Here is a 25,922-nt window from a genome sequence, read left to right as displayed (position 1 = left end):
GGCAGTAAAACTTTGTAGTTTCTTAACTGCTTGTATGACCAGACCAAAAGAATTAAAAAAAAAATAAACTGACCAATGTCCCCAGGTGTTTTTAACAAGAGATCTGTAAAATTTAAGAGAAATTTTTTTTGGCTAACTGTTTTTCAACACAATTAGCTTCCTTCATTATTCTATGTATTTTATTTTATTTTATCCATTTAAAAACATTATTCTGAGATAACTACAAGACTTAAAGGCCTCACCAGACTGGCCAAAGAGTCAATGACTTGCCCTAGAAGGCAGTTTCTAGTAGAATGTCATAGGTCTCTAGTACTTTAATTTGTACTATTAGTTAAATGTTTTAGCAATGACTTGAATGATGGCATACTTATCAAATTTATGGATAACACAAGGCTCTGGAAGTTAATTTACCCACTGAATGAGAGAACTGGGATCCAAGAAGTTCTTGACAAGGTACAATAACAAGCTAAATTTCATAAAATAAAATTTATTAAGGATTACTAAGATTACAGTTCCAAAGTACTTAAGTAAATGTAAAGCAGGAGCAGTGTACAAGTATTAAGATGGCAGTTGTAGTTAACTGAGCTTACTAGGATTTAATAATGTGATATAATTGTCAAAAAAACTTAATGAGATGCCAGACTGCATTAATTAATACTCAAGTGTCTGGAACAAAGAAAGCTAGAGTCCTGATTGTTTGACATGGACAGACTAGCTCTGGTACCGCATTTTAAGAAAGATATTGACACAGAATCACAGATTCAGAACCAGAAGGAACCTTAGTAATCATCTTGTCCAGTCCCTTCACTTTACAGATGAAGAAATTAAGGTAACACTGAAAATAACTAGAGTTAGGATTCAAAATCAGCTTCTATGAATGAGAATCCAAAACATTTTCCAATTACCACCCTGCTTTCACAGGTGGAATGTTTGAATACATTTAGAAGAGGGCAACCAAGATGGTGAAAGGACTGAAAATCACATCAGAGGAAGAGTGACTCAATTGGTGCCCCGTGCCCCTTCTGTTCTGAGTGGTGTGGTCTTGTGTGGTCCACAATTTCAGGTCAGGTCGACTTCAGTCATGTCTTATTTGATTCCCTGGCCATTTGTCATCATTGGCTAAATTAAAACCGACTGCTTCCAGGAAGGGTGTGCCAATCTATTCTATCCCTTCACTCATCATCCCAATAACTTTCCAGACCACCATATCCTTCTGTGTCTACTGTTTGTTCTCCTTTATGGGTTGTAACATAAATTTCCATAAGAATATACGTCCTTTGAGGACAGAGGTATATTTGCTTTTGTATTTACATAACCAGAGGTATTTGGCACATAGTAAGCATTTTAAAAATCTGTTTTCATTAATTTATTCATTTATGTTTAATCTAAAGAAACATTCTTTGGTTAGGAGGAGAAATGTCAGATATTTAAAAGATTATCAAGAGATGAAGGGGATTAGAGCCTTTTAAACTTGGTCCTAGGAGGGAAAAATAGAAGGGAAACAGGTGAATGTTAGCTCAATCAGCCTTGGGCAGGGGAGGGGAAGGGGATTAGGAAGGAAAACCTAATAATTTATGCTATGGAAAAGTGGAATTGGCAGATTTCTGAGACAGTGAACTCTCCCTAGAGTCAGAGATTTAGAAATGAGAAGATAAGGACCTTAAATAGCATGAGTCTAACACTCTAATTTCACAGATGAGGAAACTAATGACCAGAAAGATTAAGTGACTGGTTCAGTGTTATAAAGGTATTAAGTGACATTTACTCAGATTTGAACTATCTCCTGAGACACCCAGCAGAAAGTGAATAATAGCAGCTCTGTGTGCCTGTCCTTTCCTACCTCTCTCCCTCCATCTATATTATTTGGTTTTCATAAGCCTGTTAGGTGGATACTATTAAGTATTCTTATACTTATTTTAAGGAAGGATAAGGAAACAAATAGTCAAGGGATTTTGTGAAGGGATTCCTAATTACATGTAAGTTTGACTAGACGATCTCTGAGGAACCTTTATCTCTGAACTCTCGAGAATCTATGATTCTGTAGTCTTAAAGGTCTTATTTATAGGTTTTGATTTGATCTAATGGAGTTTTAGGGAGCTCAGATCAAATGGAGACATGTTTCATTTCACCTCAAATGAGGTCAGGAACTTCCTAGGTTTGAGCGGTTCTCTGCCCAAGGCTGGCAGTTGATAAAATAATCCCTTAGAAATCTTATCCTGGAGCTAAACATCTGGCTTAGGGCAATGACTTGTTTTGCAATAAGCCATGGATAGTGCAAAACAATTTACAATTTTGGCTTGATTTCAGAGTGTAAACTCTATTTTTTTAATGGTGACCATTAAAAGTGACAGGAAAACTAAGCTGTAGCCATGATGGGAAGGCAGATTTAAAGCTCTCCTTAAGTAGCTACTTACAATGCACTGTCATTTTTGCTGATCCTCTTCCAAACATTGCAATTTTTTGGCTATGAAAGTCAGAAATGATTAAAGATATACTCCATCTGTTCATCGATAGCATTCCTTCTTAAACCTTGCCCACTTTGTGACCCCTTTTAGCCCAAGAAATTTTTATATGACCTCAGGTATATAAGTCTACAAAATAGGTAAGCAAATCAAACATTTACTGATAATAAATCATAATTTTGCTACCCCCATACTCAGTTGTGGGTGAAATTTTACCCAAAATTTAAGAGGTTTTGGTCTATAGTGTAACTCTGTTACTATAGTGTAAGTTAGTATAGCAAGAACAAGAACAAGAATAGCCATACTTGACATGTTTTTGCCCTTACCATAAGTGAACATTCGCGGAGATGTCAATTCAATATTGGGTAGCGCACCCAGGTGGTTCAGCACAGCACATCGATAGCCATTTTTCTGGGCATAGTCGACAAAGGTTCGGATATACTGCTTCTCACTATGATTGGCAATTCCAGGGCAAATCACCATTGTGACATCATCTAAAGGTTGAAAGAAGACATTCAAAGACACTAGATCAATGTTGATATGCTAAATGAAAAAACTAAAATCCAATTTTGTCAGGAAATGGAAGGGTTTCCCTAGTTCCCAATCATCAAAAGTTTTTATCATCTTGCCTGAAACAGAATTTAATTCCAAATGCCTTAGAAGGAGGAACTCGCCAAATGCATGTCTATAAATCATAATATTACCTACTTTACTTTGGATAGTGCTTTATAGTTTAAACTTGACATACAATATACATACACATATGTATGTATGCATAGATAGGTATATATACACACATCCATATATACATGTATCTCTTATGGGGTAGGCCAGATAAACAATTTTATTTTCAATCTGCAAATGAGGAAACTAAGGCTCACATAAATAACCTGCCCAATGTCACATAGCTTGTAAGTAGTGGAATTGAAACTTCAAAATAGAGCCTCTCTTTCCACTATACTGCTCTGTTTTTCCACATAATAAGTTGTTTACCCTTTCATTATGGTAATGCTGCCATAGTGGACTTTTAAAAAACAAGGACTTTCTTTCTCAAATCTGACAAGAATTCTTTCCATAAGTTAATAAGAGCTATTTTTTATATCTGTGGGGGTTTTTTTTTAAAGGGGTAATCTATATACTGACAATACCCTTGGACCATTTTCATCCTTTCCTAAGAAGAAATAGCTCAGAAAAAAAGCATTTTTAAAGGAAAAAAATCACAACCAAATTATTAGTATTAACTCATTTTTCCTGCCCCCTCACTGCTGTTTTTTTGTTGGCAAAGCAGGCTGGCTAAATCAAATTCTATTCTTTAAGCATAAAGTAAAATAAGTTAGGAAGTAAAAATATGCCACAAAGAACATACTTTCAAATTCCTCACTTAGAGAAATAAATTACCAAAATCTCATGCTAGTGAACTTATGGGCATTCAAAGCAAGCTTTCAAAATGTGGAATCTGAAGCAAACAAGGCAGGTTAATTCTGGAGAATTCAAATGACCTAAAATCTTAGCACATTTGTTGTCATTTTCCAATTTAAATATTATGAGCACCCATGATAAAGTTTAGAGTATAGGGCAGGCAAATGTCATTTTAAGAGATGAGAGCATATTTCAAGAATCATAAAGGCTGATATCATAATTAGAGGGGATTTATGAAAATCAGTGTCTAGAGAGCAGAACTACTGATTGAGTACTAGAAAGAGTACTCAAAATATACCACTTTTTTTTTTTTTCCAGTTTTGTCTAGGGTTAATCCTGATCTGAAAAATCTATTTGGTTTACATGCAGCTTTTCTATTCGTAGGATCAGAAAAAGGCAAATTGCTCTATATGCCTTGAAGTATAATGAGCATATACACACATCAGAATGTAGCCATCCTTATATGTGGTAGTTTTTTTTTTTTTTTTGCCACTACCAAAAGGGCTGACACAAATATTTTTACCATATGATTTTTAATAATTTTAAAGATTCCTCATATAATCCAGGAGATTTGTTCCTCAACTTCTCTACCACAGTGTTTCATAAGAAACTTTTAGTCTGCAATTAAACACTGCCTCATAGGATATGCAAAAATATTTTCCCTTGTTCAATAGTTCACTCATTCTAAGTAAGGACACAACCATCCAAACCAGCTTGGCTTACCTCCAATGCAATGTTCAGCCAAAGGTTCAAAAAGGTCAAAAGTTGAAGTGGCTCCATCTGACATTGTGATAAACTTACGGTGGCCATAAGGATGAGGTGACCTTACCCTTCCCATCTTCCCATATAAAGCAGTCTGGATATGTCCACTTTTTCCCCATATCAAGGGTGGAATATATCTAGGGAGGAAAAAAAAATTGAGGATTACTTTTCCTTACATATCAAAAACTTTCTAAAGTCTTTAAGAACACTAACTAACCCTGTAATCTACTTTATAACACTAAAGGAAACTCTGTACACTTAACATAATTATATAAGATAAAGAAATCTTAAGATACACACACACACACACACACACATACCCACACACCACATATTGTATTTTAGCTCCCAAGTGGCTTTAGAATCTTCATTGTTGAGGATTCCACCACATATCGCCAATCTGAGTGTTATAAATCATTCACAAGAGTACAAGGCCACATATTTAGAGACTGAAGGGTCCTCGGATGCCATTGAGTCTAATCCCCTCATTTTATAAATGAGAAAAGTAAGGATCAAGGAGATTAATTAATTCATCCAAGATCACACAGGAATGAAATGGCAGACCTAGGATCTAATCTCCCTTGGGCCTCTGACTGGAGACCCTAATTTCTTTTTACTGTACTATTTTTATTTTTATATATTTTATATATTTTTATAAATAACAAATCAAAAAATATAAATATTTCTTCTAGCCAGGCTTTATGGGTAAGTCACTGTATTAACCCTAAATTTCTTGTCTATGTTATAAGTCCAAAGCAGACAATAACTAACAACAAATTCATTAGCTAGGATCCTATTTAGAATTTTATTGCAAAGGGTAATAACTAAATTCAAACAAGGCCAGCATCTTCATGCAATTGTCATTAAATGAAAATAGTGAGTTAGGTTCCTAATAGGAAATATAAAAAATATATTGTTGGATTATATCTTACTGGTCATTGTTAATGAATGTAATAAATGAAGGTACAAACTAATAGATTTGAACTTGTTGCTAATAACAAAAAAAAAATTAAAAAGGATAATTGTAATAAATTACTTAGCTAGTAGTAGTTTTTCCCTATTAGAGAAATTAGGTAAAGTCTGGTATTTAAGGAGTGATGGTCAGATGAGACACTAGGAGCACAACATAAGAAGCATTTTCAAATATGGTCAATATGTTGAATTGTTTTGCTTGATTGTACTTAGGACTGAGTTAGTGATGGAGATAAAAAATGAAAAAAGGAAGGGAGAAGGGAGAAGCTACAAGAAAACATTAAAATATGTAGAAGAAGAAGTAGTCTTTTGGGAGGACACACAAAAACAAGGCAATTTTGTTAATATTGGGTTAAATTTAAATATATTTAAAAACAACTAAAAAACTGTACATAACAGATAGTTTCATATATAAATCTTTTTTGTATTCTGAAATGTTTCTTTTTTTGTTGATAATTGTTAAGTTCACAATGAAAAAATCTAAAAGAATTTGTTCTTTATAGTACTGAATCATAATATTTTTACAGCTAATTATCTTCAGTCTTTATCTCATCCAACTTCTTCATTTTATAGACAGGAAACTAAAGTATGGATCAGTCCAGACCATATAGCTAGTGAGGGGCAGTGCTGGAAATGGAATCCATATTTCTTAACTTCAAATCTGTGTTCTTCCCACTATAAAAGTACAGTTGGTCTAATTTGAAGTTATTTGTAATCTATCTATTCATCAAAAATGAGGTCTGTTAAGTCATGTCTCTCTCTTCCTTCAAAACCATATTCAAATTAAACATCTTTAAGCAGCCCTTCTAGTAACCTGACCCTATTCTGTTCATGCCTTTATTCTGGGCCCACTAGTATTTGGAAAAGCTATAACTCGGAATGGTTGTAGCTGCAACAAGTACCACAAACCAAGCCCAGGGCCAGCTTAGTGAGTCATAGGTGTAAGGGAGTCCAGGTCATTTGGGTAGGAGGAAGCACCATCTGGTAGGCTCTATTTTAATTAATTATTCTTGTTAACTAGATGGCAAGCTTTGTTGTGTCTATGATGTTGACAAAACCTGATAGCTCTTTACTAGTAAGTGGCTCAGATACCTGGCATGTTATTTTCTACCAAATAAATATATACTTCTTCATGTATTGTTTTATGTGTTCTCAAAATGTATCCTTTATGTGTATATTTTATCATCTTCCCACGTCTTAGAAAGAAAATAGGAAAACAGGAACTGTGCAATTTTTAAAGTAATGACACAAAGTGGTAATAATAATTACTGACATTTATAAAGCAGCTTGTGATTTACAAAATATTTTACTTAAATTCTCCTTTGTGTCTTATAATAGGCCTCTGAAATGGGCAACCTAAGTGTAATTAATAGAGTGGCTAGCTAGTCCAGTATAATGCAATTCAATTTAATTAATGTTCATTAGGTACCCTAGTAGGCATGCAGTCAAAAATTTTTGAGTTATTCATTCCCTTATTCAATGAACAAAATATTCAAAAAATAAAACTGAACTTGTTGACAAACTGCTAAAACAAATTGGATGCTAAACAGAATATAGAGGTTAATTAGGTCTTTACCCAATAGACTTATAACCAACACCTGGCTTTAATGACAAAATCACAAAACTTGAAGGACTTTGGGAGATAATAGGGTATATCTTGGGGGAGGGTGCTTTTAAGGGGAACTAAGGGAGTGTCTAAATAATTCTGGAAAATAGTCATCTATTCTCTTTTAAAAGAATTTCAGGAATAGAGATTTCATAATTGCTCTTGGTAGGTAGCTCGTAAGCTATTTACCACTACCACTCTGTAAACTGGCCAATTTTTCTCAATATTAAGAATCCATTTTATCATTAAAGGGAGGCAACATAGTCCAAAGCAAATAGACTTTACTCAGTATGGGGAAATCTGGATTCTAGTCCAAGCTCTGCTACTAATTAGGAATGTTACTTAAGGCAAATTTTTGAACCTGGTCCTTGATTTCTTCTCTGCAATGATAGGGGTAACCTAATGATCTCTAGGGCTAAAATTCTATAATTTTCTTGTGTTAGGGGTTTCCAGGATAATATAGTATCAAGAAAGAACTTTTAAAATCCTAAAAACCAAGCAGGACTGCCTAATCACTGTCCCTCAAATACACCAGCTTCCATGCCTTTGGCTTCCATGTCTTCGCTTATTCTATTCAGAATGTCCTTGTTATGTATTTCCATCTGTTTGTCTCTTACTCATTTTCCAAAGCCCAGCTGGAGTTCCAACCTCTTCTATGAAGCTTAATCATCTTGCCTCTTACATGTGTAGCACCAAAGTGTTTGTATCATTCTTTTGACAGCTAAGTATGGGAAACGTTCAAACTTATTATTTCAATTGATAGCACAACAAAACCATAATAATGATAATAATATCAATCAGCATTTATATAGTACTTAAAGATTTATAGAATAATTTAAAAATTATTTTTAAATTCTGAATTTAAACATAAAAAAGGAACACATATATTATAAATAGCAGACCACACATCTCCATTTCACATCATTCGCTTTTAAAACACATATAATACATTTCACATGTTACTTTAAAAACTATCTAGCATGTAATGTTTTCTTCTGAACTTCCTTTTGCTTTCCTGTGCATTTTTTTCAAAGTTTCAATGACTCTCTTCTTGCTTGGCCTCACTATTTCCTCTTGAGAAGGTGATTGGTGAATTCACATAATATCTTTGCACCCTCACAGAGTGCCCACTTTAATATTAATATTGCACTTAGACACACCAAATAGATTCTGATTGAAAATAGTGATTGAGACTTCATAGCATCGGCATTTTGATTTGTGTTTCTGAGGCACAGACAGCATACACCCTCACTATTAATTCTTTGAGTTCTAATAGGTGGCCAACAGTGTTAGGGTGGAAGAAAATAAAATGTTCATAGTCCACAGATTTGCAAAACAATTCCATAAATTTTTTCATCAAAAGCTTTTAATAGTAGGATTTTTTCTGGGTGGCAAAAAACTGGAAACAGAACGAACATTCATGAATTGGGGAATAGCTGAACAAATTGTGGCATATGAATGTAATCAAATAAGAAATGATGAGTAGAAGGAATTCAGAAAGCCAAATTCTGGTTTAACTGAAGGTATGTGAGACAGTCATTAACAGCACTAATATGTGATCAGCTTATCTATAGTTTAATCTGTCTTCTGCTATGGAATAGTATATGGCCTTGTATATCACTCTTAACTTTTTGTACCTGTTTCCTCATTTACAAAATGGAATAATCATTGTCTTATTTTATCCAGGAAAGGCCTGTGAATATAAAAGACTTAATACATGGTTGTTTAATTGAATGGAAGGTAGCAATACCAATTTCCCAGTCAAGATACTAAGCACAAGGTAGAATTTAACAATAGTAAAGTTTTTTTAAAAATTCCATCAAACTGACATTTGGTCATAATTCCAAGAACCCTATTACTTGTTGCTTCCCCCCAAACCCCGTATCTTCCACCTCCCAAACACCACAAAGCACCAGAAAACCTTCAATTAGTGGTGGGCAAGTTTTTTTGTTTGTTTTTCCCCTCTGAGAATGATCCTTTATATATACAGTTGTGGAAATGAAATATACAATGACTCAGAGAAAAGAATGCATATACCCTATGACTCAGCCTGCAAGAACCTTTATTCTGCTCTTAGTACTAAGAGCAGAGAATGACTGTCGTGAGTAAAACAAAAATAGTTAATGAAATTTTAAGAAACAAAGTTCAAAAAGGAAAGAGTGAAGGAAATACATTAAAGAAAGTGGAAACCATTCTTTAAAATAATTAGAAAGTTATTGTGGATCTAAGAACCAAAGTAAACAATTCTACCAATCCTAATTGAATCTGAGGTTTCTCCCATAAGTCTATTTGTTAGATTAGGGTAAGGACAAAGAAAAGAAATGTGGCTATGTTCTTATTGCTAACCCTGCCACCCTGTTATAACATGATATAAGATTCTATTGTCTCAAAAAGCTTAGCTGTATTTTATTTAATTTATGGGGTTAGAAGTAGGTTTCCAGGTATGGGGCCTCAAGAGAATATAAACATGCAGTTAATAGTAATATTAAAACCATAGAAATGTAAGGTAAGAAAGTGGATGGGTTTAATAGTATTTCTTTATCACTTATTTCAGAAAAAGTCTTATTTGTCTATATTTCTATACAGTATAAGAGCAAGGTGAACTCTAGAGAGCTGTAATAAGATGATCTAGAAACAATTACTATTTTTGTTGCTTTCCCTCTTTTTAATACTAGAGCACTCAAATTAAAGGAATGCTCTTTTAAAAATGTTTCCAAAAATAGCTTAACAGAACTACTATAAAGTTAATGATTAATATAGTTTGAATTGGTGAGTTAAACTCTTTGAATGATAAAGATCATAAAGTAACATGACTAATTAAAAACAAATAATGGTAGAATTTATGTATTATAATAAATATTTTTGATATTTCAAAAAAGCCACCTTGGGATGTCAGTTATTCCAGCAAGATGCCATTGACTGAAACATTTTTAGATTCTTATCTTTGGAAATGCTTATAGATTCTAAGGCATATTTCTTCTGGGAGGTGGTTAAGCTGGACAATAATTACTTTTATTAAAAAAAATTAAGAGTCACTATAAAGTAATAGCACAAAACTGATTTTCTTTTTTGGCTTACAGAATGGTTCCAAGGCAATTATAGTGGTTCCTAAAACTCTGAGCAAGGATAACATAGCTGGAATAAATGTTTTACTTCAAATAAGTTTATTTTTCAAGGACAATATTCATTTGGATTCATAAATTCTGACATCTTATTAAAATATATCTCATAACTTTATAGTCAGTTTCTATTAGGCATGACACCATTCATTATTATTAACTTGGGTGGTTTTTTTGTTGTTGTTCTAATTGTTGTTTTTTTTTTTAGCACATAGAAGAAATAATATACTATTACACATACCACAGCTAAGAAAAGAGCTTGGGGGAAATGAGAATAGGAGGATGAATGGTGAGAGGAAAAAGTAGAAACTGCTTTATATTTGTGGGCAAAAAAAGGATCAGAAACTCTGCATTTGTGAAGATTTTTTTCCTCTCTCTTTTTCTCAACTTCCTCAAAGGCAGACTTGGACCTTGGCACTTGTATGCTGTAGGCAGTGTTTAAAAGTGAGCCCCAATGTGTTTACAGACTATTGAGGTTTTGAATCTTCACTGTAAAATATGATTTAACTTAATACAAAACACCTTTATACTGGCAAAAAAACTGGCAGTAAAATAGATGATTAAAAAAAGCAATTTAAAAAATGGTTCTCTGTATCTTCTGCCTTGGGCCTAGTCCATTCTCATTCTGGCTTAGCACCCTCCCAATCAGATATAAACTTCTCTTCTTTTGATCTCCAAAAACACTTTGTTCCTTATCACACTTAAACATTCTACCTTATGGTTATGAATATCTATTTGAATCCACCATGGTGCAAGCTCCCTAAGAGACTGTTTCATTTCTGCTGATCCATGCATTATATAGTGCCTTACACATAGTATGTATTTGATTCAAAGGAATACAGTACGTAACAAAATAAAGTAATGAATATTACAAAACTTACATCAGAAGTAAAGTGTCAACAGATCCATTCCCCTGTTTTTAGGCAATCTTAACCATTCCAGATATCCATAAAGTGCTTTCAAGTCCTTAATAATAATAAGCACTCTGACAACAATTGTTGTATTATATAGTATAGTAGGTTTTATATAATATAGTAGGTCTTATGTGAAAAATGAAAGAAGACTGTATGTTTAAAAATAAAAGTCTTTATTATATGGAGTTGAAATTCCCAGAGTCAGTTGGACATGATGCCTATAGCACATTTCTTTATTTTGAAACAAGAATTCATTATAAAACTCTGCACAATTTCTCAGACTAGCTAGAGGAAACAGATGTGACTCCAAATCCTGTTGACCAAAAAAGATTATTTTTTTCTCTGTGGCTTTTTCTAACTTATGATAGGACAGGAAAGCTCGACTTGAAACCAAGATGTTAACATTTTTTAAGAAGCCAGAATAGGTGATTCAAGTTCTACTGCCTATTTTAAAAAATCCCATTAGACTATTAAGTTTTTAATAGTTTAATGACTTCTCTCTGGGGAAGAGTCAGGAAGGACAAATGACAATCCAGATTCATCATGACAAAGATGCAATAGAAATCCAGTAATAAATGCAAAGACCCTTAGAAAGAACTTTTAAATAAAACCTTAAAAATTAAGTAAAAGACAAAGGGACCAAGGCTTTTGGGTTAAACTTGAAATTCTGACATTAAACCAGGTTTAATGGAACCTTTGAAGGTAAAGGTAAAGGTAAAACAGAATACGGGAATGTGAAGCAGAATGGACTTCAAATAGCTCTTCTAGCAAAAGAATCATCAATGTTCTGCTGTTACCACTAAAAAGGATCAGAGTTTTTTCTGCTTTGTCTTTAAGACAAAAATCATGTCCTTCCTTCTTTACATAAGTCTTCTTAGGACAGTGAGTAATTAATAAAGGCTTGCTGATTGACAACTTTGGCTCACAGTGCTCCTTACTTCTCTTAATTTCTATCACATTATGTCTATCCCATTCAATATAAACAGTGGACTACATTGACTACAAACATTCAAACTAAACACTGCACTTTGTGACAGCCCTCATATTGTACTGAATGGTCTCTTTTTTTTTTTTTTTTTCAATCTTTTCACCTATTTTTATCTTCTCAACTAGATTGTAAGTTTCTTGAAGGCAGTAAGCAACCTAATTTTTTTTTTTTAATCTCTCCCACTGTACTTTGTGAAGAGTCCAACAATATTTATATCGCCAGTCAACTAGACCTTGCTCTCAGGACTCCAACCTTTCTCCTTTACTTCTCTCCACTACTTCTACTCCTTGTCTCACTAGGAAAACAGAAAATCATTTTTACTACCATGTTAAAAATACACTGATAAGGTATTTGAAAACTATAAAAATCCAGTCTTCAAACTTGATACAGCTTATATCTCATTAGATAGGTTTTAGAAAACAGGATGAGATGATAATTTTTCATTCCCTGGATTAGCCTGTAGCCACAGATTCTTACGTTTATTCAGTTGTTGACTTTTGTATCTATCCCTCTGTTCAAGCCTGATGACTTAAAAAATATTAAAACCTTGCATTTCAAATTTTTCCCCTCTCCCCAAGACAGCAAGCAATCTAATATAGGTTAAACATACAATTCTTTTAAACATATTTCCATATTCATCATGCTGTGCAAGAAAAATAAGATCAAAAGGGGAAAAAAAGTGAGAAAGAAAAAAAAGGAAACAAATAACAACCAAAAAAAGATGAAAACTATGCGTTGATCCACATTCAGTCTCCAAAGTTCTTTTTCTGGATTCTTTTTCTCTAGTTCTACCTTAGTGTGTCTATTTTATCCTAGAATTTATTCTGTCCCTCTTTATTAAATCCTAAGATAATGTATTGTATTTTATCCAGGTTCTTTATATTTGAAGAGATTTCTTTCATTAGGTGCTTTCAAATCTTTTCATAGATGATTTGCATCTGGTTAGTTAATGGGATATGCTACTGATATGCACTGGAGAGCTGCAGACCACCCTTTTCTATCGTCTAATTCTTTCTATTATTTATCATCTATTTCTATAACTTTCTATTTCTCTTTATTCCTGCCTTCTTTCCCCACCCTCAAGTGCTGGTCACTAAACCAGTAGGAGGCAACATATTTTTACATATTTTGGGACCTCAACAGCATCTTGAACCCCTCTCTCCCGCACTGACATTGTGATTGTTCTTATGCATCAGATCAGGGCACATTCTGTTCCATAGTATTCTTATGAACATGTGTGTAAGGGAGGGGAGTTGAGAGGAAATAAAAGATTCTAAGGTATCTTTGATATCTAAAACAGAATCTAAACCTGTTCAACTGTTGTTTTTTCTTTGTTATGCTCTGAGTTCTGAAATTGTGGGATTTTGCACTGCTGCAGTTTTCTACTGCAACAGCATACCTATCAGAATTTTGGTCAACTATTTCTTGGCTTTCCAGTTCTCTATACTTTCTATCTAAATTTTAAAGTTGGAAAGAGTTAACATTTATATAGTATGCTTCTCAAAACATTCATATGTAATATTAATATTATTCATATTTTGCAGATGAGGAAACTGAAGAGTAGAGAGATTAGTTATTTGGAGCCAAGTTTCTCTTGCTTCTTAATTTTAGTCCCCTTTCTGTTTCATTCTCTTTATGCTGTTATTCCTTGCAATTCATTTAGTCCAACTTTGTCACCATGTTAGAGATGAAGAATCTGAGGTCTAAAAAGGTTGGAATCCCAAAGTCACAGAACTAGTTAGTGGTAGAACTGGGACAAGAACTCAGGTCTCTGGGCCCCCAACCCACAACTATTTCTAACATGCTATGCTGGGAGTCATTCTAAACGTTTTTCCCTCTTGACAACTATGAAAGGAAGCCTTATAAAGTATCAGGGACCTGAAAGATCATGAAGTCTGTTATTTGACAAATGATGAAAACTAAGCAGTAAAGTGCCTTGCCTCAGGTTACATCTTGAGTCAGGTACAGAACCTAGCTTAAGACTAATTAAATCCACCATTTAAAAATCTTGGAAGTAACATTTTTAGATTAGAAACTCTGAAATATTGACTCTCAGTGTGTATTAATCATAGTCTCTTACTAATATATGGTCACAGTATTGCTAAAAGAAAAATACAAAATAATGAGAACTAAAAGAGACTGAATGGGGAGTAAGAACTTCATAGGTTTATCATTAGATAAATCTATCATCTAATTCTTTTAAAAAGCTTTCTATTTTTCTTTATCCTTAGCTTTATCAAAGTCTACTGGATTAAAGAACAGTTTAAGCAGATGTTATTTTTTATATAAATCACATTTTCAAGAGTCAGAGTTTTTTTCCCTCCCAGCTATAAAATGGGAGAGTAACAGTTATTATTTCAAAGGAATAAGAATTATATTACATAGGTACTTTACCCTAGATTCTTTAGAAGGGGCTAGGGTCTCACTGAAATCTCTCTCAAGAAAATATAAGAAATGCAATCAATACTGGCTTATATACAATTCAGTATTTTGTCTCTGATAGTGATACTGAGGAATATTCTGTTCCTGAGAGCATAGCTGTGCTCCATGATCTTAGCCTAAGGAGGTTAGGTATTTATTCTGACTATTCCTAACTTCTTTTTAATAACCTGTTAAGAAATTTCTCCTCTCACCTATGTATTTATATCCTTTTGAGGCAGTATATGATTATATAAATACCCTATGTTAGTATAATATTTTCAATTTTTCAGAGTACTTTTACATATATTCACATATATTTGATATTGTGAGGCCTCACAATAATACCATAAAGTGGACAAGACACTATTATTTTCCTCATTTGAAAACTGGAATATGGAGGTGCAGGGGAATGATCACAATAGTTAAGTGACTTGGTATAGATTCTGAAATCTAATCCAGATCTGCTGGCACTAAATTTAATGCTCTTTCATAGTATATATCATTAAATATATTGGGGAAAACATGCAGCTGTTTTCATTTCAGAGATTAATAGTATCAACAAAAATTTTTACTTTTAAAAATCAAGACTATCCAATAATAATGGAAATTTTAATGGATTTTAGATCTGGTGGTACAATCTGGGGCTTTAAAAATGTTTCAGAGACCAGTAATTATCTATATTTTTTCATAAGATTGAGATCTTCAGGAGATGGAGAGCTTATTTACTATTTGCTGGCTACCAACCAAAGATATTTCAGTAACTTAGCCTTTGAAACTATTACAAATATTGACTTAATGACATCCTGAGCTCAAATGGATGGTAAAAGGGGGAATAAAGAAGAAATAAATAATCCATAAGTGTGTGGGGTGTGTGTGTGAGAAAGATTTGTGCTTTCAGAAGTCATCAATGCAATAATCATAGCAAAGGTAACATTACAAAAGAAAACCTTTAATCCTTTTTATTTCTGCCCCACCCAAAGTATATTCAGATTCTAATTGTCTTAAAGAGGAAATATGACTAAGACCTAAATATAGAAAATGTTTAAAAAGAGTGATGAATAACTACTTAAAACCCAGTAGCACAGAGCATAGAAAAAAATTACCCCAGATCCTCATAATTTGAGAAATAACCCACAGCACATCTTTAGCCAGCTACCTGGAATAGCTTAAAACCTTTAAACCCAGAATTTATTTGTTTGATCTTTAAAAGAAAAAAAAGGCATTTGATGACATAGAAATAATTTTCCTACAGGATTTGTGGTTTTTAAGATTTTATCCTAGCACACTAATTATTTTAGTGCTTTCACTAGACAAAAACTATTTGTGAATCTAACAGTCGACTAAAAGCCAGGAAATCCTAATGTATTCCTAATTTGATTTATGAACAGGAAAAAGTCAAGAATTCATTTGCTTTCTCTGTTTCTTAGTCTCCCTTTTATGAAAACATTTTACTGACAGAACACTAACAAATAGGTGAGACTGGGGAGTGGACAGGATGCATGCTTCAGGTAATATTGAGATAATTACTCTCCCCAAAAGATTCTTCTCAAGAACTCCATTGCTTTGCCATGGAGCTGCATTGCCCCCTTTTCCTGAAAGAGTTCGTTCTTAAAACTTGGCAAATAACCTATTTTCTTGGCGATAGTGCTCAAATGTTGTAAAGCATTAAAAGCAAGCCTAATGTGTGTGGTTCAAGCAGTTAATGTGAAGTGAGTCAGGAGAAATGGTTTTCATTTGCATCACTACTTTTCAGGGAAATGGTCTATCATAAAGAGACTTGTTTGCTTTAACAAGGACTTGCATTGAGCAGAGGCAAAATTTTCAGCCATATAAGAAACATGGGATTTATTTTTAGCTTCATGATATGGACCTGGAATGACTGAACAAAGAGATCATAAGATCACAGGATTTAGAGTCAGAAGGAATCTTAAAGGTAGTCTAAAAACTTTCATTTTATAGATGGAGAAATTGAGGCACTGAAAAGTTAAGTGATTTGTCTGTGGTCATATATGGTAAGTGGCAAAGGTAGGATACAAATCTAATTACTCTCTTTCTACTACATTTTGCCAGGGAATTTAGCAGACAAAAAGCTTTATAGAAAGAAAAGCCAACACTGGGATTCAAAAACCTTTATGCTTAGAATTCATGTCTCTTCTGTCCCTTCTCTCATATTTCTCTCAATCATTACAAATCCATACCTGGAATTGTGAATCTTCTCCCAAGAAAATAAATTAGAAGATAGGGGCTATCCGCAACAAATATTATCAACATGACAGGCTATGAGTTTGCTTCTGTGGTCAATTCTGTTCTATTAAATAAATTATAGTATTAGACTCTCTATACCAATCTCATGATCACAACCAGATGGTTTTAATCTGTATTAGAAAGAAATTAAGTTTTTCTTTTCAGAGTCTGGGAAAAACCTATATTGGGGCTTACTCTTACCATTCAATATGACTTTAGTTACTTCCTCAAAAGTCCTCTTCCCAGGGGCTGACTTTAGTTCCAAATTGTTGATTTTATAGAAAATGCAATTTCAGTATTGCAGGTGGCTCCAGGTAGTTCTAGGTAATAGTAATGGAAGAAGAAGAGGGAATCTCAACTGATTTCCAAATCTTACTTCAGCCCTCTGGTGTACCATGCTTATGATGGATTGTACACTGGGGCAAAGAAAAGACTGAAACCTCTAGATTTAATACACTGATATAAAAAGAGAAGTATAATTTGTGACTGCTTCTTTTTAGAAGGTTGCTTTGCACTTCATATTCTATACAGCTCATCACATAGACTCTAGAGGTAAGGAAACTGCTGATAAGAAAATGATGGATTTCTTATGCAATTACATTTATAATTAAACATTTTAGGCCCATTGTCATAATACAAGCAAAGTGCTCAGATTCTCAGAATGTCTATTAACCAGAATAATCAGAGCCCTCCTTTGAAAACAGCATTTTTGTTCACTGAATGCACTGATATTTCCACAGCTATGACACATCACACTGTCATTGCTCTTGCTAGATGCTGTACTAAGGCCCTTCTGTTCTTGAATTATAAGATTATACATGGGAAAATTCCATCACAGAGAATTTCTCTTTTTGACTAAAGACAAAAGTTGACCAAGGAAACTAAATGAAATCTTCCTTGCCTAATGTAATCTGGGGCTTGAAATATAAGCCATTGGGCAAAACCTTGATTCATACATAGGGTCTATTTTGTTTTTAACTGTACCTCGTTTAAACTACAAATGTTTAAAAACAACAAAAGTCACATGATTTATTTCACAAACGTAACTATAGCTAAATTAAAATGTTATTACAAAACAGAGAAACCATAATTCTATTACATTAAAGGTAAGGAAAGAAACTTGCTATTACTATTATCTGAGCAACTTTTGACCAGGTTTAATTAGGTCACCCAAGATTTAACAGTATAAAGTGATTTAGTTAAATCTCTAAATTCAGTAAAGCCTCATCATACAGAACTTCAGTATTTCAGGGTCTCAGTTTTAGTGCCTGTCAATTCATTTGCAATTGTCAATTAGTACCTGTCAATTCATGGGTTGTATAATATGTACTACTGTGTGTGTATATGTGTATACACACGCATATACATATAACACACACACAAATACACAAAACATGTCTATACATCTACTTACAATACTAAATAAGGTTATATAGAAGGAGGAAGAGGATGAGTTTGGTTGGACCATAGTGTTGATGCAGGAAAGTATATGAAATAAGGCTGGAAAGGCAAAGCCAAGCACAGCTAGATTATGAAAGATGTTGGATTCTTGACTAAGGCAATTTGGATATACTGAGAAGGGGAATGTTAGGCTTAGAGTGTTATAATAGTGTATATGTTTGGTAAATTAACAAATTCAAAAAAGACATTCAGTATACATACTACACGAGATCTCACTGATGTGGGTGCTATTTACCAATGTAGCTCACATGATGACTCCTCCTTGGGTTCCTACCTGTATCTTTCCATAAACTCACCACTGGGGGCCCATTTGTGTGCTAAGAACCTTCCTAGCCTTTTCATGATCTTAAAGGATACATATCAATGGAGTGTGTGGCTTATTCAGTGGTGATCCCTCATTCTTAGCATGTTTCTTTGATGACATCCTTTGTATCACTTCTCTTTGGTAATGAATTCTTTATTTGTGATGGGTTGTGGCCTGAATGTCAATACCCACCATATACACTTCTTTGTTGTCCTTTGGGTAACCTCTGAGATGATGTTTTACAGTTATAAATCATGGAACACAACAATCTTCAAAGCATGAACATACACACACACACACATATATATACTATATACATAAATGAGTCATTAAAGTAAAGACCTACTATGTGCTAGTCACTGTGCTAAGTCCTGGAGATACAAAAAATGGTAAAAAGATAATCTCTGCTCTTAAGGTGCACACAATCTACAAAGATAAAACTGTAAGTAATAAATAGAAAGAAGGCCTTAGAATTAAGAGGGATAGGAAAAGGCTTTGAGTACAAAGTTGGATTTTAGGTGGGAGTCAGGGAAGCCAGGAGGTAGAGATGAGAAGGGAGAACATTCTAGGAATGGAGGTTAGGGAGCCAGGGAAAATGTCTGAATTTAGGAGATGGAGTGTCGTGTTTGAGGAACAACAAGGAGGCCAGTGTCTTTAGATCAAAGTGTGTGTGGGGGTGGGGAGAGGAGTGTAAGTTAGAATATGGAGAAATAGGAGGGGCAGAATTTGAAGGGCTTTGAATGCCAAAAAAAGGGAACATTTATATTTCTTCTTTTTATAGCTTTTTATTGACAGAATGTATGCATGGGTAATTTTGCCAACATTGTCACTTTTACTCACTTCTGTTCCAACTTTTCCCTTCCCTCCCTCCACCTCCTTCCCTAGACGGCAAGCAATCGCAAACATGTTAAAGATGTTAAAGTATATCTTAGATATAATATATATAAGCAGATCCATACACTTCTCTTGTTGCACAAGAAAAATTGGAATAACCTGGGAAGAAAAACAAAAATGCAAGAGGTCCACATTCATTTCCCAGTGTTCCTTTCCTTCTCTGGGTGTAGCTGATTCTTTCCATCATTGATCAATTGGAACTGAATTGGATCTTCTCTTTGTCGAAGATATCCACTTCCTTCAGAATACATCCTCATGCAGTATTGTTGTTGAAATGTATAATCTCCAACCAGCTCATTTCACTTAGCATCAGTTCATGTAAATCTCTCCAGGTCTTTCTGTATTCATCTTGATGGTCATTTCTTACAGAACAATAATATTCCATAACATTTATATACCACAATTTACCCAACCATTCTCCAATTGATGGGCATCCATTCATTTTCCAGTCTCTAGCCACTACAAACAGGGCTGCCACAAACATTTTGGCACATACTGATCCCTTTCCCTTCTTTAGTATTTCTTTGGGATACAAGCCCAGTAGTAGCACTGCTGGATCAAAGGATATGCACAGTTTGATAACTTTTTGGGCATAGTTCCAAATTGCTCTCCAGAATCGTTGGATCCGTTCACAATTCCACCAACAATGTATTAGTGTCCCAGTTTTCCCACATCCCCTCTAACATTCGTCACTATCTTTTCCTGTCATTTTAGCCAATCTGAGAGGTGTATAATGGTATCTCAGAGTTGTCTTAATTTGCATTTCTTTGATTAATAATGATTTGGAATACCCTTTCATATGAGTGGAAATAGTTTCAGTTTCATCATCTGAAAATTATCTGTTCATATCCTTTGACCATTTATCAATTGAAGAATGGCTTGATTTCTTATAAATTAGTCTCAATTCTCTCTATATTTTGGAAACGAGGCCTTTATCAGAACCTTTAGCTGTAAAAATGTTTTCCCAGTTTATTGCTTCCCTTCTAATCTTGTTTGCATTAGTTTTGTTTGTACAAAAGCTTTTTAATTTAATATAATCAAAATGTTCTATTTTGTGATCAATAATGATCTCTAGTTCTTCTTTGGTCACAAATTCCTTCCTCTTCCACAAGTCTGAGAGGTAAGCTATCCTAGGAACATTATATTTCAATGTAATTAATTTCCTTTTTATTATTATATTTGTATTATAGATGATAGGAAAAGCCAACTTAAAGAGAATATAATACAACTGGAGAGATACTACCAACTGTTTTAGAATGAATAAATAATATCAATTATCCTCATTTCTTAGAGTTCCAGGTCTCTAAGAGGGAAATGACACTCAATGAAGGGTGGTTATAATTATTTTTTCTCTAACCAAGACAGAATGATAGCTTCTTTTATGTTCTTTACATGTCTTTTAATAAGCTTGTACTGCTTAAGTTGCTTGCAGGGGGACCAAGACCTTGAGAGAGATGGATTAGATTTTGAAGGTAAGAAGCAGACTTCCGGATGGGACAAAATTAGTATTCCCCTGGAATCCATCAAGATTGACCCCAGTCTATGTGAGTCCAGAGTCTCTGTAAAATGCTAGAGAATACACTTCCAATTATATAGCACTTTTATCCAGGTAATACCTTTTATATACGTTTTAGTTGAGTGGTTTCTATAAAGAGGTAGTAAAGGTCGATAAGATTATAACCTAAGAAGAGCAAATTCTCCAATTATGTTACAGTATTAGAATAGCAAGTTGTCTGACTGAATACATACAATAAAAATCCTAAATCAATTTCCTGTATTCCAGTAATTTCCTGTTTTGAAGTGTAAAGGTCGGATAGTCTGATAAAGTCTTTAATAACATAACACTATTGTATCATTATTTGTTTTTAAATCATACTCAATTAGTGACTCATGTCATGTTCTGACAGTAAACGATACTAAATAAAATATGACTCCTAATACACAATCACTCTTAATTCTGAGAATTCTTCCCTCCTATTCAGTGGAATTCCAAAAACATTTGCTGTCAGTTCAGGACCAGACACCATGTTAAGACAAGGGCCAGGTAAAGAAAAACAAAAATGAAAACATTTTTCCCTTCCAAGAATTCATTCTATGTATATTGGGAAGACTGAAGCTACACCGTATGAAAGTCTAAGTTACTTCTCTCCTGCGTCTTCCTAACAAAGACGCTTTGAAGAATATTTTATTTCATAGGCAATGGGAAGCATATAAAATTTTGGGGGTGATGAGCAACATGATAAAGTAAGCCTTCCACGCATTTAATGTGGTGTATAGAACAACCTGGGAGAAAAGTTGTTAAAATATTCATTTTAATATTCAATTTGAGGATATGTGAAAAATGTTCAGTCTCTAGCTGTGTTCTTAGGTATCACTTACTTCTAGGATCATAGAATTGGAGTTGCGAGGGACCTTAGAAATCATGTCATCAACTTTTTTATTTTGCAGGAGAAAAAGCAAGCCTGGGGAGCTGAAAGAACTTGATCCAGGTCCTGAAGAGCAAGATCTGAGCTGGGGCTTAAATTTAAAAATTTAATATTTTTAAGCTCTCTGGACCTAAATATCTTTCTCTGTAAAACCAATGAGTCCAAAGAGATAACTTTTAAAGTCACTTCCAGATCTAAAGTTCATAAGTAATATAAACAATAAGTGCTTTAAGACCTTGGAGGAAGTAGGACTTGGGATGGATCCTCAAGGATTTAGATCATCTATAAAAAGCTGGTATAAGAAAAAGCATGTAGGTAGATAAGATATAAGTTTTAGGGGACACTGCATAGGTCAATCTGATTAGAGGGAAGGTTTAATAAGTATTCACTAAATTGATTTTTCTTGCAAAATATATATATAGACACATTTATGACTGGAGAAGCAAACCTTTTCCTGTAACCCAAGTGAGTATATAAAGCTGAAGGAGGCAGGTTGGGAGACAAGAAAATTGTACTGGGTTAATAGGTGTGGCACCCTTTAGATTTAACAAACCTTTGTGAAGCTCTTCATTCCATGTTAATGACTGATCACAAGCTTTAGTAAGCCAGTTGGAAAAAGCAGGCCAAGATGTAGCCTCCCAATGAATCATATCCTGAAGTAAATACTACTTAAGAGTCAGAACAACCAGTCTAAGAAATTTGTGCAACAGAAGATAATGGAGCTAAGCCTTCTGAAGTGAAGTTACTGGCTTGGAGAATTAACATTTTAAAAATACGGCACAATGCATATGTTTTGCTGATTCTCGTTGATCTCCTCCTAATCAGGCAATAATTGATTGCTGAATTCAACCACTGATCTTTGGAAGAAAGAGTGTCTTGGTGCTGGGTATTTCTCAGAAGGAAGATTTCAAAAGGTTTTATGAAGCCCACAAGCCCTTACTTAATGACCCCTATAACCAGAAGCTGGCACATATACTGAACTATAATGATGGTTTCTCTATAGCAGCAATAAACTCATTTTATGCCATAACACTTCTATGGATAGCCAGCTCTGGTTGGTTCTTTAAATCAAAGACTCTTTCCTTACCTCTCTTCTCTATCTCTTGGAGAAACCATCAATTCTCATGGTTGAAAATATCAGACAACTCAAAAATAAATCTATATCTTTATCTCTATTGTGATGTTTAAAATATTTGAGAGACACAGTTTCTGTGTAATTTAATCATTTTATTAGTAATGCTAGCATTTTAATAATAGAGTGGTACTCTCAAATACCAGAGACTCCTCATGCTAGTGGGCCCATAGTTTATATGCTCTTGGAAGAGTAGATGTTCTCAAGGGTGGCAAACAACTCTGATTGTTTAACAAGTAATGAGAGAATAAATATTACAATAAGAGGTGGATTATTTTCCAAAGAGGGTCTTGAAAATGCATACTTGTCAAGTCTTTGTCAAAGAGACATCAATTTCTAACCTCTGTTAATACAATGGAGAATCCACATTTTCCTACACCTGTCTGAATAAATTATAATGAATAGGAATCCAAACATTTGCCTAAACTTAGAATTTCTTTTATTCTGTGATTAAATCTTAGTCTGGCTAAGTCTTTGCCCAAGATTTCCCACACAGGTCGATTTCTGGATGAGGAAGTAAAAAAGGGGGAAAACTGTGATCCTGATTCAATAGTTAGTTATTAACACAAGAGAGAAACAATCATTTCTCTCAATATCTGCACATCAGTCTCTATATATCTCTCAGATTTCTCTCTGTTTCAATACTACATTTCCAACTATCTATGTACATATCCATTTGAATGTTCCATTGTCATTTAAAACTCAGTCTTATCCAAAATTGAAATCATTAGATTCCTTCTAAAACCTTTCAATCTTCCTAATTTCTTTATGTCTGTTGATGTTTGTTACCATTCTCCAAGCCTAAGCTTTAAAATGTAAAATGAATTTTTACTTTTCTGTTTCACTCTCCACATCCAATCCTTGTCAAGTCTGATCAATTCCATTTCAACAATTTCTTTTACATCTCCTACCTCTCTTCCCTCTCACAACATCAGCAACAGATGAGAGGATGAACATTTTTGCTTATTTTTAAAAAATCCTTTTAACTGGCCTACCTCTGATCTCTCCCATAATTGGGCTTTCACACAAATGCCAAAATAATCTTTCTAATGTCTGACAATGTCACTCTTTACCCAAAAACATTCAATGGCTCCATGCTGCTTATAATAAATGCTAAGCCTGGCATTTAGGGTCATCTACAATATAGCTCCAACCTACTTTTGGAACTTATTTTACACAAGTCCCTTCCATGAGCTTGACATTCCAACTAAATTGGTTGTTCCTTGCTCTTAGCCTATGTTCTCCCTTCTTCATGCATTCACAAAGGCTCTGCCTCTTCCTGGTCTCCCACTTTTCCCTCCAAGTAGTTTTGCCTTTACCTGTAGAAATCCCTTTCTTCAAGGCCATTACAAGGCCATTCTTCTTATGAAGTCTTTCCTTTATTCACTCCCATATCCAGATGTAAGCAATTTCTTCTCTCCCCTCATATTTTGGCAGAATATTTTGTCTAGATCTTTTTTGCCCTTTTATTTTTTTATACTATAGAAAATTGGAACACAAAGTTTAGCAATTGCCTTTTTATTAAATTCTATTCTGTATCATTTTGTTGTTCAGTCATTTCAGTCCTGTCTGCTTCTTTGTGACCCTATGTGAGGTTTTCTTGGCAAAGATACTGGAGTAGTCTGCCATTCTCTTTTCTGGCTCATTTTACAGAGAGGAAACAGAGGCAAATAGTTAAATGACTTGTCCAGAGTTATACTACCAGTGTCTGGGACCAAATTTGAACTCAAGTCTTCTTGACTCCAGTCTAGGCACTCTATTGTACTGCCTAGCTGCCCACTGTGAATCACACAGTGTATAGGTCGCACTACCCCCACCTTAAATTAGAAACTTCTTCTAAACTTTTTCTTTTTGTATTCCCAGTGCTTACCACAATGCCTTACATGTTCTAGATACTTAATAAATTTTCACTAAAATAGAAAGTAGTGTGTGGAGCCCTGGCAAAGATTCTCTTTGAGCTGCTACCTAGGTTTTATCAAACAATATAGTTATATTTTTATAAATATATGTATCATCAACAAAATAAGTTCATAAAGAATCAAAGCTTTCTGCATCGGTAACAGCCACAAAGATCATTAAAAGAAGGTACATTTCAGAAAATGTACTTTCCTGTTACAAATACCACAACATGAAAGCACTTCTGAGCCTAAGCCTTGTCACTAAACAATCTCTATTTTACACAGGGTATTTCCTGCTAAAAGGACCTACCTTTATGTAATTTATATTGTTTTCACCAATCAGTTTCATAGTATTCCTCTAAATATAAATTAGAATCAGTTATTAACTACTCCTCTACTCCTTTTAATATAGTAGCAGAGATAATCCAAAAAAGTAGATAAATCAAAAAATAATTTTTATTTTTCTTTGGAATGCATCTAGTTTATCCTTATAATTCAGGGGCCAAATTAATTGTATTTTGCTAAGTCTCTCTCTTAAAATTAATTTGTATTTCTTAAGTATAAATCATATACCAACAATAGCAAAGGGCAGCCTAGACACTAACAAATGGCAAGGGGAATGGCCAGCCCAGTACCAGAGAAAAACTGGTCTGGGGTTAAAAACTGGACGTAGACAATTCACAGAATATTCAGAATACTACATTAGAATTGTGATGATCTTCTGGAAAATATTCCAAATTTGTAACCTAGAGATTAAGTTCAGTTTTGGTCAGCCCAGGAGCAGCGTGGGAAGGAGGGAGGGCTTCTGTGATACCAGTATATGGTCAACTCTTTTGGGGAAGGGATAGTTTCATTCTTGACTTTGTATCCTCAGAACCTTGTACAGTGCTTTATATTGGA

General features: G+C 34.1%; 1 protein-coding gene across 3 annotated transcripts in view; it reads right to left on the bottom strand.

Moving 5' to 3' along the window:
* The window catches only part of ABHD2 (abhydrolase domain containing 2), a 112,547-nt gene that overhangs the window by 35,214 nt on the left and 51,411 nt on the right, over nucleotides 1-25,922 (bottom strand). For all 3 annotated transcript variants that reach the window (XM_003755527.4, XM_012542481.3, XM_012542485.3), the window contains 2 exons: nucleotides 4,605-4,780; nucleotides 2,789-2,956 (listed from right to left, as the gene is read on the bottom strand). In XM_003755527.4, coding sequence (XP_003755575.1) covers nucleotides 2,789-2,956; nucleotides 4,605-4,780 — 344 coding nt within the window. The remainder of the gene's footprint in view (nucleotides 1-2,788; nucleotides 2,957-4,604; nucleotides 4,781-25,922) is intronic.

This window comes from Sarcophilus harrisii, chromosome 2 (assembly GCF_902635505.1).
Source record: "Sarcophilus harrisii chromosome 2, mSarHar1.11, whole genome shotgun sequence".
Classification (NCBI taxonomy): domain Eukaryota; kingdom Metazoa; phylum Chordata; class Mammalia; order Dasyuromorphia; family Dasyuridae; genus Sarcophilus; species Sarcophilus harrisii.
Note: the sequence above shows the minus strand (reverse complement) of the source record. Positions and strands in the feature narration are given on the sequence as shown.